The sequence below is a fragment of the Ornithorhynchus anatinus genome, chromosome 7 (assembly GCF_004115215.2).
Source record: "Ornithorhynchus anatinus isolate Pmale09 chromosome 7, mOrnAna1.pri.v4, whole genome shotgun sequence".
Lineage (NCBI taxonomy): Eukaryota > Metazoa > Chordata > Mammalia > Monotremata > Ornithorhynchidae > Ornithorhynchus > Ornithorhynchus anatinus.
In genome coordinates, this window is record NC_041734.1 from 78974280 (window position 1) to 78991523 (window position 17244).

Genomic DNA, 17244 nt, shown 5'->3' on the forward strand with positions numbered 1-17244 from the left:
TTGTACTTCCCCAAGCGCTTACTGCAGTGCTCTGCACACAGTAAGCGCTCAATAAATACGATTAAATGAATGAATGAATGTCCTCTCTGGACCTCAGTTTCCTCCTCTGTAAAATGGAGGTGAAACCCCGTCCACCCTCCCCCACCCACCGGGACGGTGAGCCGTCCGGGAGACCGAGCCTGGGTCCAATCTGACCGTATCGTAGCCACCTCAGCGTTTAGCCCAGGGCTGAGCACATAGGGGCTGACCGAACACCACAGTTTTTCTTTTTAAGTCTTTCATCGGCTAACTGCACTCATCGAGTCAGTGCAACGCAGGCGGCCAAGATGCATCTTGCTGTGGGCGTGGAATGTGTCTGTTCTCTTGTGCGGTCTTCTCCCAAGCGCTTAGTACAGTGCCCTGCACTCAAGAATTTGTCTGTTTATTACACTGTCCTCTCCCAAGCTCATAGTACAGTGCCCCGGACCCAGGAATGCATCTGTTTATTGTATTGTCCTCTCCCAAGTGTTCAGTACAGTGCCCTGCACCTAGGAATGTGTCTATTTATTATATTGTCCTCTCCCAAGCACTTAGTACAGTGCTCCACACCCAGTAGGTACCCAATATATGACTGATAGACTGACTGACTCTCCCAAGCACTTAATACAGTGCTCCACACCCAGGAATACATCTGTTTATTGTAGTATTGTACTTTCCCAAGTGCTTAGTACAGTGCTCCACTCGCAGTAAGCGCTCCTTAAATACAATTGACTGATTGACAGCGCTCAGTAAGTGCAACTGATTGCCGGGCTCCTCCAGAGGCCTTCCCTGACTGCGCCCTCCTTTCCTCTTCTCCCACTCCCTCCTGCGTCGCCCCAACTTGCTCCCTTTCTTCAGCCCTCCCCTCAGCTCCACACCGCTTACATCCGTATCCCTCATTTCTTTCTTCCTATTAATGTCTACCTCCCGCCCCGAAGACCGTAAGCTCGTTGTGGACAGGGAATGTGACTGTTCATTTTTGTATTTTCCTCTCCCAAGCGCTTAGTCCAGTGCTCATGAAAGCACTTGAAGGCCCACCTCCTCCAAGAGGCCTTCCCTGACTAAGCCCTCCTCTCCTCTTCTCCCACTCCCTTCTGCGCCGCTCTTACTGGCTCCTTCATTCGTCCTCCCTCCCATCCCCATGGCCCATAAGTATAGTTCTGTCATTTATTTATTTAGGTATTTCTATATTTCTATTAATATCTGTCCCCACCGTCTAGACTGTGAGCTCGTTGTGGGCGGGAATGCGTCTACCTGTTGTTCTGTCGTCCTCTCCCAAGCGCTCAGTACAGTGCTTTGTATACGGCAAGCGCTCCATCGGTGCAATTGAATGAACGATTGAGTGAATGCTCTGCGCTCAGTAAGCGCTCAGTAAATCCAGTCGAATGAACGACCGAATGAATGGTGTGCGCGCAGTAAGCGCTCGGTCAGTGCAGTCGGGTGAACGATCGAATGCTTGCTCTGCGAACAGTGAGCGCTCAGTAAATACATCGAATGAATGAGCGAATGATCGGATGAACGCTCTGCACATAGTGAGCGCTCAGTCAGTGCAGTTAAGTGAACAATCGAACACATCGCTCGGTAAATACATCAAATGACTGCCGTGCACACAGTGAGCACTCAATAAATCGCTTGAATGCTCTGCACGTAGTGAGTGCTCAATCGGTGCAGCCGAATGAACGGTCGAATGAGTGCTCTGCACACGGTGAGCGCTCGGTAAATACATCGGATGAATGCTCTGTACACAGTGAGCACTCAATAAATTGATTCACTGAATGAATGCTCTGCACACAGTAAGTCCTCAATCAGTGCAGTCGAGTGAACGATCGAATGAATATCCTGCACATGGCGAGCGCTCAGTAGATATAACTGAATGAACGATGGAACGCATGCTCCGCCCACAGTAAGCGCCCTGTAAATAGATGGAACGAACGATGGAACGCATGCCCTGCACCCAGTGAGCGCTCAGTAAATACGATCGAGTGAACGGTGGAACGAATGCGCCCCGCACAGCGAGCTCCCGGCGGGCGCGACGGAACGAACGGACGCGCGGCGCTCAGGGATTTGACGTTTCTCGTTTTTGGGTTTCCTCCCGCTCCCGGCCAGTGGAACGCGTGGAACGAGAGAACCTGTCGGACTATTGCGTCCTGGGCCAGCGTCCCCTGCACCTGCCCAACCTGAGCCAGCTGGCCCCGCTGGGCAAGACGGGCGAGCCCCTGCCCCACGGCCAGCTCCACCACGGCTCGCCCATCCGCAACCAGGTGCCCGGCCTGCAGCCCCTCATGAGCCCCGGCCTCCTGTCGCCGCAGCTGAGCCCGCAGCTGGTCCGCCAGCAGATCGCCATGGCCCACCTGATCAACCAGCAGATCGCCGTCAGTCGCCTGCTGGCCCACCAGCACCCGCAGGCCGCCATCAACCAGCAGTTCCTCAACCACCCGCCCATCCCCCGCGCCGTCAAGCCCGAGCCCGCCAACGCCTCGGTCGAGGTGTCGCCCGACATCTACCAGCAGGTCCGCGACGAGCTCAAGAGGGCCAGCGTCTCTCAGGCCGTCTTCGCCCGCGTGGCCTTCAACCGCACCCAGGTACCGCCCCCCCCCCCCCACCCCGTCCTTTCTTCGTTTCGTAATTCGTTCGGCCGGTCGTATTGATGGAGCGCTTACTGTGTGCAGAGCACTGTACTGAGCGCTTTGGAAAGTACGATTCATCCTCATAGTAATAATAATCATCATCATCATAGTAATAATCATCATAATAGTGACAGTGGTATTCTTTAAGCGGTTACTAGGGGCTAAGCGCCGGGATTACTGTGTGCATCAAGAAGAAGAAGAAGAGGACACTGTACCAGCGCTCGGTACAGTGCCTGGTACATCGTAAACGCTTCGAATCCCGGCTCTGTCACTTGTCAGCTGTGTGACTGTGGGCAAGTCACTTAACTTCTCTGTGCCTCTTCCCTCATCTGTAAAATGGGGATTAACTGTGAGCCTCACATGGGACGACCTGATTACCCTATATCTCCCCCGCGCTTAGAACAGTGCTCTGCATATAGTTATTATTATTATCGACAAATACCATCATTATGTTTATTCCTAAACGCTGGGGTAGATGCAAGCAAATCGGGGTGGACGCAGTCCCTTGTCCCGTGTGGGGCTCACAGCCTCCGTCCGCATTTTATAGAGGAGCGAATTGAGGGCTGGAGAAGTCAAGCGTCTTGCCCAGGGCCACACGGCAGATAAGTGGAGGAACCAGAATTAGAACCCATAACCTTTGACTCCCAGGCCCGGGCTCTGTCCACTCCGCCATGCCCGTCTCTCCGCCTCTCTCGACCGGAAGCTTGTCGTGAGCGGGGGATGGGGTCTGTTGGACTCTCCCAAGCACTTAGTACAGTGTACTGCACGCAGTAAGTGCACGCAGCATGGCTCAGTGGAAAGAGCATGGGCTTTGGAGTCAGAGGTCATGAGTTCGAATCCCAGCTCTGCCACTTGTCAGCTGTGTGACTGTGGGCAAGTCACTTCACTTCTCTGTGTCTCAGTTCCCTCATCTGTAAAATGGGGATGAAGACTGTGAGCCCCACGTGGGACAACCTGATTCCCCTGTGTCTCCCCCAGCGCTCAGAACAGTGCTCTGCACATAGTAAGCGCTTAACAAATACCAACATTATTATTATTACGATAATTACAATTAATAATGATGGCATTTGCTAAACGCTTACTGTGTGCCAGGCACCGTAATGATAATAATTACAATAATGGTACCAGAACGATTGCAGATGGCGGGGGGGGGCGATCTGAGAGAGATGTGTCCGTGGCGTTGCTGTGGGTCGGAGAAGACTTGATGGCGTGAGACAAGATTTGTTAAGCACTTACTACGTGCCAAGCACTGCGGTAGATACGAGGTGAGCAGGTTGTCCCACATGGGGCTCACACTCTTAATCCCCATTTTATAGATGAGGTAACTGAGGCTCAGAGAAGTGAAGCGGCTTGCCCAAGGTCACCCAGCAGACAAGTGGCGGAGTCGGGATTAGAACCCACGTCCTCTGACTCCCAAGCCGGGGCTCTTGCCACTAAGCCACGCTGCTTGGGCTGAATTAATGAACGAAAGGTACCGGGGACCTAAAGGCTCCCCTGCGATCGATTGTATTTATCGAGGCCTGACTCCTTGCCCCGCCCCACGACGCTTCTGTCCACATCTGTCACTTCTTCATTTTCAATATCTGTCTTCTCCTCCTCTAGACTGGAAGCTCCTTGTGGGCAGGGAATATGCCTGTTTGTTGTTGGATTGGACTCTCCTAAATAGTGTTCTGCACGCAGTAAGCGCTCAAGAAATATGATTGTGAGAATGGTCGGGTGAACTCTATCAAGTGCTAGGGAGACTACGAGAAAAGCAGCATGGCATAGCGGATAGAGCCTGGGCCTGGGAGGCAGAAGGTGTGGGGTTCATTTATTCATTCAGTCATATTTATCGAGCTCTTACAGTGTACAGAGCACTGTACCGAGCGCTTGGGAAAGTTCAGATCAATAATAAACGGTGACAGTCCCTGCCCACGACAAACTCACAGTCTAGAGAGGGGAGACAGATGTCAAAATAAATAGACATCAATGCAAACAAATAAAATGACAGGTATATGCATAAGTGCTGGGGGATTGGGGAAGAGGAAATCTAATTCCAGCTCTGCCACATGTCTGCTGGGTGACCTTGGGTGAGTCACTTCCAGTTCTCTGGGCCTCACTGCCCTCATATGGAAAATAGGGGTTAAGAGTGTGAGCCCCATAGGGGACAGGGACTGTGTCCAACCTCATTAACTTGTGTCTACCCTAGCGTGTAGAACAGTGCTCGGCACATAGTAAGCACTTAACGGATACTGTTTTTATTATTATTACAGTCGAGTAAGTGACAGTACTCCTGCCCATAGGGAGCTTGCAGTCTAGCAGAGGGAGGGTTCGTTCATTCAGTCATATTTATTGAGTGCTTACTGTGGGCAGAGACTGTACTAAGCACTTGGGAGAGTAGAATAGAACAATAAGCAGATACATTCTCTGCCCCCAACCAGCTTACAGTCTAGAGGGTTCTAGCTCATTTTTTCTTCGTCTGTAAGGTGAGAGAGTCACGCTATCCCCCTTCTCTTTCCTGACAAGGAGGTGGTAAGGACAGGAATGAGAAAGGTCACAGGGTAACAGGATTCTGTTGGCCATTGGTCTTTTCTAATGATAATAATAATAATTGATAATAATTATGGCTTGTGTGAATCACTTATTATGTGCCAGGCACTGTACTAAGTGCGGCGGTGGATACAAGCAAATCGGGTTGGACACGGTCCCTGTCCCACATGGGGCTCACAGTCTCAATTCCCATTTGACAGATGAAATACATGAGGCCCAGAGAAGCAAAGTGACTTGCCCAAGGCCACACAGCAGACAAGTGGCAGAGCTGGGATTAAAACCCGTGACCTTCTGACTCCCAGGCCCGGGCCCTAGCCACCGGGCCACGCTGCTTCTCTACCCAGGTGCGGGTCATCTGTAGCAAAACTGGGCAGGGCAGCCAGGGTCACGCCACACACCCTATGGCGTGGGACGCTTTGGGGGTGGGAGAGAGAAAGGTCGCCCGAAGCTGATGATGATGGCATTCGTTATGTGTTCTGTTCTAAACACTGGGGTTAATACAAGGTAATCAGGTCGTCCCCCGTGAGGCTCACAGTTAATCCCCATTTTCCAGATGAGGTCACTGAGGCACAGAGAAGTGAAGTGACTTGCCCAGAGTCACACAGATGATAAGTGGCGGAGCTGGGATTAGAACCCACGACCTCTGACTCCCAAGCCCGGGCTTTTTCCACTAAGCCACGCTGCTTCCTCAACCTCAAAGATCGGGCTTGGTCATCTTATCAAGTCTGGCTCTCCATCCAACTTAGGGACGATGGGAAGCGACGGTGGCCCATCGTGGAGGGGCAGAAAAGAAGCCAGGCCTTTCATTGGCTGGCTAATAATAATAATTATAATGTTGGTATTTGTTAAGCGCCTACTAGTTGCAGAGCACTGTTCTAAGCGCTGGGGGAGATACAGAGTCATCAGGTTGTCCCACGTGAGGCTCACAGTCTTCATCCCCATTTTACAGATGAGGGAACTGAGGCATCGAGAAGTTAAGTGACTCGCCCACAGTCACACAGCTGATAGGTGGCAGAGTTGGGATTCGAACCCATGACCTCTGCCTCCCAAGCCCGGGCTCTTTCCACTGAGCCACGCTGGTTAGCATCAGGAATGGGTCTGAGATCGGCGGTATCCGGGCGCCGTGACAGTTGGGGTTGGGGAAAGTGGCCTAGGTGACACTGTGTGGCGATCCCTCGTGAGCTCCGGCCAGCCACGTCTCAAACACCCTCTGAGAACTGAGACGAGAAGCAGTGGGGCTCAGTGGCTAGAGCCCGGGACCTGGGTGGGAATCACGGCTCCACCACATGTCTGCTGGGGGACCTTGGGCAAGTCACTTCACTCCTCTGGGCCTCAGTTCCCTCAAATATAAAAGGGGGATTAAGACTATGAGCCCCATGCGGGATAGAGACCGTGTCCACCCCGAGGTGCTTGTGTCTGTCCCGGCGCTCAGTCCAGTGCCCGGTACGTGGTAAGCGCCTATCAGATTCCACAATTATTATCATCGTGATTATGACCCGGTGCCAAGCCGCACCGCGGTCACGAGCGAAGCCGCTGGGTGGACCGGGCCCAGAAGCCGCGGAGGGTCGGGCCGGTGAGCGGAGCACTGTGAAAGTGGCCAGAGAGCAGCGGGCCGGGCCGGCGTTGAAGGGGTTGATGGGAATGCGGCGCTGTCTTGTCCCGAGCACCGTGGCAGTGCCCGACGTGCGAGCGGGCTGGGCCGGTGTTGGAGCGGCCGGCGGAAGTGTGTCGCTGTTTCGTCCGAGCACTGTGGCGGGGCTGAGGGTGGCGAGAGCACCGCTGGGGTATCAGCCTGGGTAGCTGGAGGGTCCCAACCTCCGAGGCTCTGGGCGGCCCCCGTGGACATTCGTCCTGGTCTAGGGGGTACGTAGAGCGATCGCGCTCTTTCGTTTCCACTCTTCTCCTCGTGGGCAGGGACTTTGTCATGTTATTCTACTGTCCTCTCCCAAGCGCTCCGTGCAGTGCTCTGCACACAGTACGGGCTCGATAAATACGATCGACTGACTGGAGTCCCTCCCCCCGGCCTTCCCCCGATCGAGTCTCCTTTTCCCCAGCTCGCTCTCATTCATTCATCCATCCAGTCGGCCTTATTAAGCACTTACCGTGTGCAGGGCACTGTACTGAACCCTTGGGAAAGTACAATAGAGCAATAAAGAGTGACAGTCCCTGCCCACCACGAGGGGCCGGGAGACAGACACCAATCTGCGTCACTTGTGAACTTGGATCTGTGACCTTTGGGCATTTGATATTTGCCCCACCCTCAACCCCTCGCCATTTGCGTACATGGCTTTGAATTATAGGCTATAAATTATTCATTTGTCTTCATGTGCAGAAGTGGAGTGGCCTAGTTGATAGAGCACAGGCCCGGGAGTCAGAAGGACCTGGTTTCTAATCCCAACTCCACCACCTGTCTGCTGTGTGACCCTGGGGGAGTCGCCTCACATCTCTGCGCCTCAGTTCCCTCATCTGTAAGATTGGGATTAAGAGTGGGAGCCCCATGTGGGACAGGGACAGTGTCCAACCTGCTTAGCTTGTATCTCCCCCAGTGCTTAGAACAGTGCTTGGCACATAGTAAGCGATTAACAGGTACCATTAATAATAATAATAATTTAAAAATAATCATATAAATTATTATTCTTATGACCATCTCCCCTTGTAGAGTTGTTAAACTCATCTTGGGCAGGAAACGTATCTCCATTTCTGTCATACTGAGCTCACCTAAAGGCTTAGTACGTGCTCAGCATACAGTGAGCACTCAGTACATACCATTAATGCTGATGACCTACCAGCTCACCACGATAATGATAATAATCATTATTATTATCATAATAAGCAGCGTGGCTCAGTGGAAAAGAGCCTGGGCTTCGGAGTCAGAGGTCATGAGTTCGACTCCCGACTCTGCCACTTGTCAGCTGTGCGACTGTGGGCGAGTCACTTAACTTCTCTGTGCCTCAGTGACCTCGTCTGTAAAATGGGGATTAACCGTGAGCCTCACGTGGGACGACCCGATTACCCTGTATCTACCCCAGCGCTTAGAACAGTGCTCTGCACATAGTAAGCGCTTAACAAATACCAACATTATCATTATTATTAATAATGATAATGATAATTATGGTATTCGTTAAGTGTTTACTATATGCCAGCGACTGTACTAAGCACTGGGGTGGATACAAGCAAATCAGGTTGGACACAGTCCCTGTCCCACATGGGGCTCACAGTCTCAATCCCCATTTTACTGATGAGGTCACTGAGGAGTGAAGTGAAGTGACTTGCTCAGGGTCACAGAGCAGACAAGAGGCGGAGTGGGGATTGGAACCCATGACCTTCTGACTCCCAGGCCTGTGCTCTAGCCACTGCTCCGTGATGTGGTGGGCCGAGCCCCCGTGGAGCCGAGGGAGGGAAGCCTCCAGGGTCCTCAGAGCAGGGACCCCATCATCCCCCACCCCCCACTCCCTGACCATGCTATGGATGGAGATGAATTCATCCTCAAAACTGCAGCCTGATACCTTGTCCAGGGGTCGGTGGCGAGACCGGCGAGCTGGAGGCCCACTGAGAAGGTTAGCGGCACCAGAGGAGCGGAGTGTACGAGCTAGGTTGGAGGAGAGAAACGCTAAGGTGGGCAACCGCCCTACCAGGCTGGGCCTGCCTAACCGACCCCGGGTGGGTGGGTCGACCCGTCGCCGTTGGACGAAAAGGAGGAGCGCGATGGAATCGCCTCCAGCTGCCCGTCACCTCGCTGCCTTTTGCCATGCAGTCTGTCAGACAGTCGTATTTTATTACCCTGTATCTACCCCCGGCGCTTAGAACAGTGCTCTGCACATAGTAAGCGCTTAACAAATACCAACATTATTATTATTATTATTATTATTATCATGGAGTGCTTACTGTTCATTCATTCATTCAGCCATTAGATCATATTTATTGAGTGCTTACTGTGTGCGGAACCCTGGACTAAGAGCTTGGGAGAGGACAATAGAACAGACACATTCCCTGGGCACAACGAGCTTACAGTCTAGAGGGGGAGACAGGCATTAATAGAAATAAATAAATGACAGATACGGACATAAGCGGTGTGGGGCAGGGAGGGGGGATGAAGAAAAGGAGCAAGTCAGGGTGACGCAGAAGCGGGTGGGAGAAGAGGAAAAGAGGGCTTAGTTAGAGAAGACCTCCTGGAGGAGATGGGCCTTCGGTAAGGCTTCGAAATGGGGGAGAGGAATTATATGTCGGAGTTGAGGAGGGAGGGCGTTCCAGCCCAGAGGGAGGACACGGCAAGAGGAGGAGATGGAGGCAAAGCGAGAAGGTGGGCATTAAAGGAACGAATTATGCGGGCTGGGTTGTAGAAGGAGAGTAGCAAGATGAGGTAGGAGGGGACAAGGTTATTGAGTGCTTTAAAGCCGGTGGTGAGGAGTTTTGTTTGATGTGGAGGTGGATGGACAATCATTGGGGTTTCTTGAGGAGTGGAAAAACGTGGTCCGAACGTTTTTGTAGGAGATTGATCTGGACAGCAGAGTGAAGTATGGACTGTGTGCAGAGCACTGTACCGAGCACTTGGGAGAGTCCAACAGAGCAGTCAGCAGACACGTTCCCTCCCCACAACGAGTTCACAATCTAGAGGCTAGGCAGCAACAACGCCAAACGGCCCCCGCAGTAGGAACCCCAGCATCCTATCGCAGCGCGAGCCGGAATCGTTATAAAACTAGGAGCCGAGGAATGCTTTGTTTTCCCCCCGACTTTGTCTGAATAGCCCTTGTCTTGTCTTACGCTGCCGAGTCGTTTCTGACCCACAGCGACACCACGGACACATCTCTCCCAGACCGTCCCGCTCTCCATCTGCAGTCGTTCTGGATTCATAGAGTTTTCTTGGGAAAAATCCGGAAGCGGTTGACCATGGCCACCTTCCTCATAGTCAACCCGAGTCTCCACCCTCGACTCTCTCCCGTGCCGCTGCTGCCCAGCACGGGGGAGTTTTGACTCGTAGCAGATGGTCTGCCATTCGCTAGCCACTGGCCAAGCTAGGAATGGAATGGACAGGCCTCTGCTTCCCCCCCCCCCCCCCCCCCGAGATTGGTAGAGGACTGGAAACTCTCCAGCTGCGACCCTAAGAAGTGTCAAATAGCCCTGCAGATATTTTTATTTATCGACACCACGGAATCCTCTCGCCACCCAAATCCCTACGACAGTGAGGCTTCCTCCCCCATCCCTCCCCGCTGGGTGGCCCCGTCGTCAACGTCTCCTCCAGAAGCTTGACCGGGCGCCTCGGTTGGGGCAGAGCAGTGAAATGGATGTAATGGTGAGAAAAAGAGGCAGGCGAACTAGAGCTGACCCATTTGCAGGCAGTTATCTTAATGTCATTAGCAAGGCCGCAGTTCTGCGCTTTCCAAAAGGAGTTGGCAGAAAATCTCCCCATCTTCCTCCGCAGAGTCAGTGACTTGGGATCAGGCTTGTTTGTTGGCGAGGCTCGACACCGTTTTAGGACAGGGCATCTCGACGACCATAATTTATTTATTCTTTATATCTGTCTGTCTCCCCCTCTAGCCTGTAAGCTCGCTGTGGGCAGGGAACGTGTCGGTTTAGTGTTCGTTGGACTCTCCCAAGTGCTTAGTCCGGTGCTCTGCACACAGTAGGCGCTCCATAAGTACAATTGAATGAATGAATACATGACAATTCAGGTCCCCAGGAATTTTCTCGGCAGATATTGTCGTATCGTACTCTCCCAAGAGCTGTGCACATAGTAGGTGCTCAATAAATACCATTGACTGACTGACTTACTGACCCGCTCGTGGGTCCTGACCAGAGTTTTGGGGTACGGAGATTCCCCTGTGAGGGGGCGGGTTCGGTCTGCTCCAGAATACTCCAAGCAATCTGTTTCTAGCAGCCACAGGAACTAGAAAGATGACGGGATTTTCTTAAGCACCCGCCCTGTGCTAAGCGCTGCTGTAGATGCAAGATAATCAGATGGGGCACAGCCCCTTTCCCACCTGAGGCTCACAGTCTGAGAGGGAAGAAGAGCCGGGAGATCTTGTCCCCATTTTACAGATGAGGAGAGTGAGGCCCAGAGACATTTCCAGGCCCGGAACCTGCATCTTCCGACATTCAGTAGCATTTCACTAAGAGCACATCTGTGGCCTGTTTTAGCATCCGTCTTTTTTTTTAAAAAATGATATTTGTTAAGTGCTTACTATGTGCCAGGCAGTGTTCTAAGCGCTGGAGTAAATTAAAAAGTAATCGGATTGGACCCTGTCCTTATTCCACAAGGGGCTCACGGTCTTAATCCCCAATTTCCAGATGAGGTCACTGAGGCCCAGAGAAGTGAAGTGACCTGCCCGCGGTCCCACAGCAGAAAAGCGGCAGGGTCAGAATTAGAACCCAGGTCCTTCCGACTCCCAGTCCCGGACCCCATCCAATAGGCCACGCCGCCTTCTCTGTGAGCCCCACATGGGACAGGGACTGGGTCCAACCCGATTTGCTCTTATCCACCCCACCTCTTAGTACAGTGCCTGGCATGTAGTGAGTGCTTAGCAGATACCACAGTTAATTTTTATTATTCTGTGGGAGCCTCCCTCCACTTGGTCCCACCTCACCCTGGGCTAGAGGAAGTTTCAGGCAGTGCAGAAGGGCGAGAAGTCCAAAGAGGTGCTTATGCTACCCAGACAGTGGTTCATCAATCTGTCATCTGCCTCCGGGCCTCTCCCAGAAGAGACTGGAGCCAGAAGTCTTGCTTCCCGCCAACGATCCCCCAAGAAGCTTGGTCGGAAAGACATGGATTCAGTTTTTGGGCTGGGCCTTAAAGTTCCAACTATTTCCTGTCCACCCCTATCCCTTTTTCCCTTCCTCCCCATTTCTTCCTTCTGTCCTTGCTCCCCCTGCCTTTCGTTGAAAGGTTTCTTGTCCGGTGTAGAGATGACGGAAGTCATCGGTAGCAGCTTGGCCTAGTGGATAGAGTACGGACTTGAAAGTCAGAAGGTCATGGGTTCTGATCCTGGCTCCGCCACTTGTCTGCTGTATGACCCTGGGCGAGTCATTTCACTTTTCTGTGCTTCTCAGTCACCTCATCTGTAAAATGATGATTGAGACTGTGAGCCCCATGCGGGCCAGGGACCGTGTCCAACCCGCTTTACTTGTATCCACCCCAGCGCTTTGTACGATGCCTGGCGTATAGTAAGTGCTTAGCAGATATGACAATTATTATTTTTATTATTACTATTTTGGGATGTGCATGCTGTGTACAAGCACTCTGCTAAGCCCTGGGTTCGATTCAGGTCGGACACAGTCTGCGTGGCTTAGTGGAAAGAGCACAGGATTGGGTGTCGGAGATCGTGGGTTTGGATCCCGGCTCTGCCACTTGTCTGCTCTGTGACTTTGGGCCTCTTAACTTCTCTGTGCCTCAGTTCCCTCATCTGTAAAATGGGGACTGAGGTTGTGAGCCCCGCTTGGGAAAACCCGATTACCTTGTATCTACCCCAGACCTTAGAACAGTGTTTGGCACATAGTAAGCGCTTAACAAATGCCATTATTATTATTATTATTATTGTTACTAGGCTCACAGTCTAAAGGGCTGGGAGAGCAGGTTTCGAATCCCTGTTGTACGGATGAGGTCACTGAGGCCCAGAGCGGTGACTTGTCCGAGATCACACTGCGGACAAGCCGCAGAGCCGGGATTAAATCCCGGGATTAGCCAGGATTTTTAGTTCAGTGTTTTGCACACAATAAGCTCTCAATAAATATGATTAATAATAATTAGAACCCGGTTCCTCTGATTCCCGGGCCCAGGCTCTTGCTATCGATCAGGCAAACAGTGGTATTTATTGAGCGCTCACTGTGTGCAGTCTGGGAGAGTACAATACAACAGAGTTGTTAGATGTGTTCCTTGCCCACAAGGAACTGACAGTCTAGAGGGGGAGAGAGACATAAATATGAATAAAATCAGTGGTATTTGCTGAGCGCTTATTCTGCTCAAGGTGCTGTATTAAGCGGTTGGTAGAGGACAGTGGAGTAAGTAGTCACATCTCTGACCTCAAGGAGCCAACAGTCTAGCTGGGGGCATGGATATTACCAATCAGTGACATTTATCGAGCGCTTACCATGTGACAAGGCACTGTACTAAGTGCCTGGATAAGTACGGTGCGTCAAAGTGAACAGACACGATCCCTGCCCACATGCTCATGGATTATGGGGGAGATGGACATTAAAATTGATTAGGAAGGGGGGAAATATTATTATTATTATTTTATTATATATATATTATTATTAAGCACTTACTATATGTTAAACACTGTTCTAAGAGCTGGGGTAGATAGAAGTTATTCATTCGTACTTACTGATCGCTTAATGTGTGCAAAGCACTGTACTCAGTGCTCGGGCGAGTATAATACAGCAATGAACAGACATATTCCCTGCCCCCAACAAGCTTCCGGTCTACAGGAGGAGATGGACATTGTTAGAAATAAAGAATTTACAGATATGATAAATAAATTCCAGGTATAAGCAGGTCGGAGACAGTCCTCGTCCCACGTGGGGCTCACGGACTAAGGAAATAATAGGGTACAAGGATACTTAGGTATTAAATTAATCGCAAATAGGGGAAGCAGTGGAACGTAAGGATGTATGTGCGGTGGAAGTGAAGTATCAAAGAGCTTAGGGGGTGCAGAGGCAGTGCCGAAGGAAGGGCGAATAGGGTGGGGAAGTGAGAGGGAAGTCAAGGAAGACTTCCTGGAAGAGGTGTGATTGCAGAAGGGCTTTGAAAGTGGTTAGAGCGTGGTCTTTGAGAATGTGAAGAGGGAGGGAATGAAGGATTAAAGGTGAGAGACAAGAGCTCATTGTGTGCAAGGAATGTGTCTGTTTATTATATTGTACTCTCCCAAGTGCTTAGTACAGTGTACAGGAACGGAATCACGATCATTTGTTTTTCTGGAAGGATGATGTTTTGCATATTGAGAGCCTAATTTGTTGCAGCTGACAAAAAGGCTGAACAGATTATCTAATATCACTTCATTTTGGGGTAACGTTCGCCGGTTAGTGGGGGTCGATTTCAGAGGCTCAGAATCCTCTTCATGGGTATCGTATTGGCCCCAAGTTATTGGAAGAGGAAAAATAAAATCGCACGGTCTGCCACTGTCCGGCAGGTTACTCCCCGGGAGCGTAGCCTCCCAGGAATAAATATCCCACCGCTTTCGCCGGCGTATGATTCCTTGGGTTCTCTTTGGACGCCACTTTTCTTCAACACCCACTCCCTTCTGCGTCGCTCTGACGTGCTCCCTTTGCTCTTCCTCCATCCCAGCCCCACAGCACTTACGTACATATCTGAATTTTATTTATATGTATTGATGTCTGTTGGGAAGGGAATGCCACTGTTGGTTGTCGTGTTGTACTTTCCCAAGCGCTTAGTCCAGTGCTCTGCAAACAGAAAGCCCACAAGGAACTGACAGTCTAGAGGGGGAGAGAGACATGAAATATAAATCAATATATTCAATTCACTTGTATTTATTGAGCTCTTACTGTACGCCAAGCAGGATGGGGACATAAGCGCTGTGGGCTGAGGAAGGGGGTGGTTAGAACTCAGGTCCTCTGATTCCCAGGCCCAGGCTCTTGCCATCGATCAGTCAATCAGTGGTATTTATCGAACCCTCACCGTATGCAGAGCACTGTACTAAACACTTGGGAGAAGGCGATATAGTAGAGTCGGGAGACACTTTCCCTTCCCATTACGAGCTTACAGTCTAGAGGGGGAGAGATTCATAAATATGAATAAAATCAGTGGTATTGGCTGAGCGCTTATTCTGCTCAAGGTGCTGTATTAAGCGGTTGGTAGAGGACAGTGGAGTAAGTAGTCACATCTCTGACCTCAAGGAGCCAACGGTCTAGCTGGGGGCATGGATATTACCAATCAGTGACATTTATCGAGCGCTTACCATGTACACACAGGAAGCACTCGTTAAATACCATCGAATGAATGGATGCATGACAATTCATGTCCCTGAGAACTTTCTAAGCAGATATCGTTATGTTTTACTTTCCTTCCATCCCTCTGTTGATCAGTGGGGTTCCCTGGTTGTTTTTGGTTTGGGGGATATTTTGGAGAGTACTTGTTAAGCACATACCACATGCCAGCTATTGTCCTAAGTGCTGGAGTGGATACAAGATAATGGGGTTGGACACAGTCCCTGTCCCACATGGGGCTCAAAGTCTTCATCCCCATTTGACAGATGGGGTCACTGAGGCCCAGAGCTGTGAAGTATCTTGCCCGAGGTCACAACAGCAGACGAGTGGTGGAGCTGGGATTAGAATCCAGGTCTTCTGACTCCCAGGCCTGGAATCTTTCCTGCTGGCCATGCCGCTTATCAGTTGAGCTCCTTATTGTGGGGGGGGCCCTGGCTGGGGTCAGAGCTGCTTCGCTCAGAGACCTCCTCAAAGAGAGTGGCTCTAGTGGCTAGAGTCCGGGCCTGGGAGTCAGAAGGACCTGGGGTCTCATCCCGGCTCTGCCACACGTCTGCTGTGTGACCTTGGGCAAGTCAGTTCACTTCTCTATACCTCAGTTCCCTCATTCTTCAACTGAGGAAGAAGGCTGTGAGCCCCGTGTGGGACGTGGACTGTGACCAACCTGATCAATTTGTATCTACCCCAGGGCTTAGAACAGTACCGAGGCCTCCTCAGAAGCCTGGGGCCTAATGGATACGGCACAAGCCTGGGAGTCAGAAGGACCTGCGTTCTCATTGCTTGGCGCATAGTAAGCGCTAAACAAATACCATCATCACTATTATTATTATCCTGGCTCTGACATACATCTCTTGTGTGACGTTAGGGTAGTCATTCAGCTTCTCTGGGCCTCAGGGACCTCATCTGTAAAATGGGGATTGAGACTGTGAGCCCCACATGGGAAAGGCACTGGATCCAACCCATCTTGCTTGTAGCCACCTCAGCACTTAGTACAGAGCCTGGCACATAGTAAGGACTTAACAAATACCATTATTATTAATACATGCTTAACAAGTACCTTAATAATAATTATTGTCAACTTGGTTTTTTATTATTATTATTACCTTCTCTCCATCGCTCCAGTCAGGGAGGAGGCTAAAACCAGGATCTCCCATTCTTCCATAGGGACTGGAAGTAGGCCATGGACAGTCTGACCATTCATTCACATGCACAGGAAGCCCGCACCTCACCACCACTGATAATAGTAATAATAATAATTACAGTACTTGTTCAGCGCTTAGTTTGTGGCAGACACTGTTCTAAGCGCTAGGGTAGATTCAGGTTAATCAGGTTGGACACAGACCCTGTCCAACATCTTCCAGGAAGGAGACTGGTGACATACACCCATTCTCTCTCTCTCTCTCTCTCTCTCGGTACATATATTGAATATAGTGCAGGGAGGATTTAAGAACTTATGCCTAAATTTGCACACCTCATTACTCTGCAAACCCCCGAGCCTTTGGCTTTATATGGGAAATGTGTGTTTGTTGGAAGGAGCAAAATTGGCCAAGGAATGTTTCCGACACCCAAAGTGAGACCCCGGCCGGCCTCTCCCCCTGGCCCCGCCTCATCCCTCCACCTCCCCCTCCGCTGCCTCTCCCTCCCCCCAACCAGAAACCGGATTTACAACGGCAGAGCCCCTTCCACTACTAGCTCGGGGCCCTCTCCAAAATAGAAACGCCGGGCTCTGGTCAGGCCGGTTTTCCACGGCGCACACCTGGTGTATATCGCTTTAAAAAATAAATTATGCCTCATTAAATTACAATTAAACGGAATCACGATCATTTGTTTTTCTGGAAGGATGATGTTTTGCATATTGAGAGCCTAATTTGTTGCAGCTGACAAAAAGGCTGAACAGATTATCTAATATCACTTCATTTTGGGGTAACGTTCGCCGGTTAGCGGGTGTCGATTTCAGAGGCTCAGAATCCTCTTCATGGGTATCGTATTGGCCCCAAGTTATTGGAAGAGGAAAAATAAAATCGCACGGTCTGCCACTGTCCGGCAGGTTACTCCCCAGGAGCGTAGCCACCCAGGAATAAATATCCCACCGCTTTCGCCGGCGTATGATTCCTTGGGTTCTCTTTGGACGCCACTT

At 51.0% G+C, this 17244-nt stretch overlaps 1 protein-coding gene across 1 annotated transcript in view; it reads left to right on the top strand.

Annotated features, from left to right (window-relative positions):
- Positions 1-17244, top strand: part of SATB2 (SATB homeobox 2) — a 188458-nt gene that overhangs the window by 114561 nt on the left and 56653 nt on the right. Inside the window, exon 8 of the mRNA XM_029069788.2 lies at positions 2125-2600. Coding sequence (XP_028925621.1) covers positions 2125-2600 — 476 coding nt within the window. The remainder of the gene's footprint in view (positions 1-2124; positions 2601-17244) is intronic.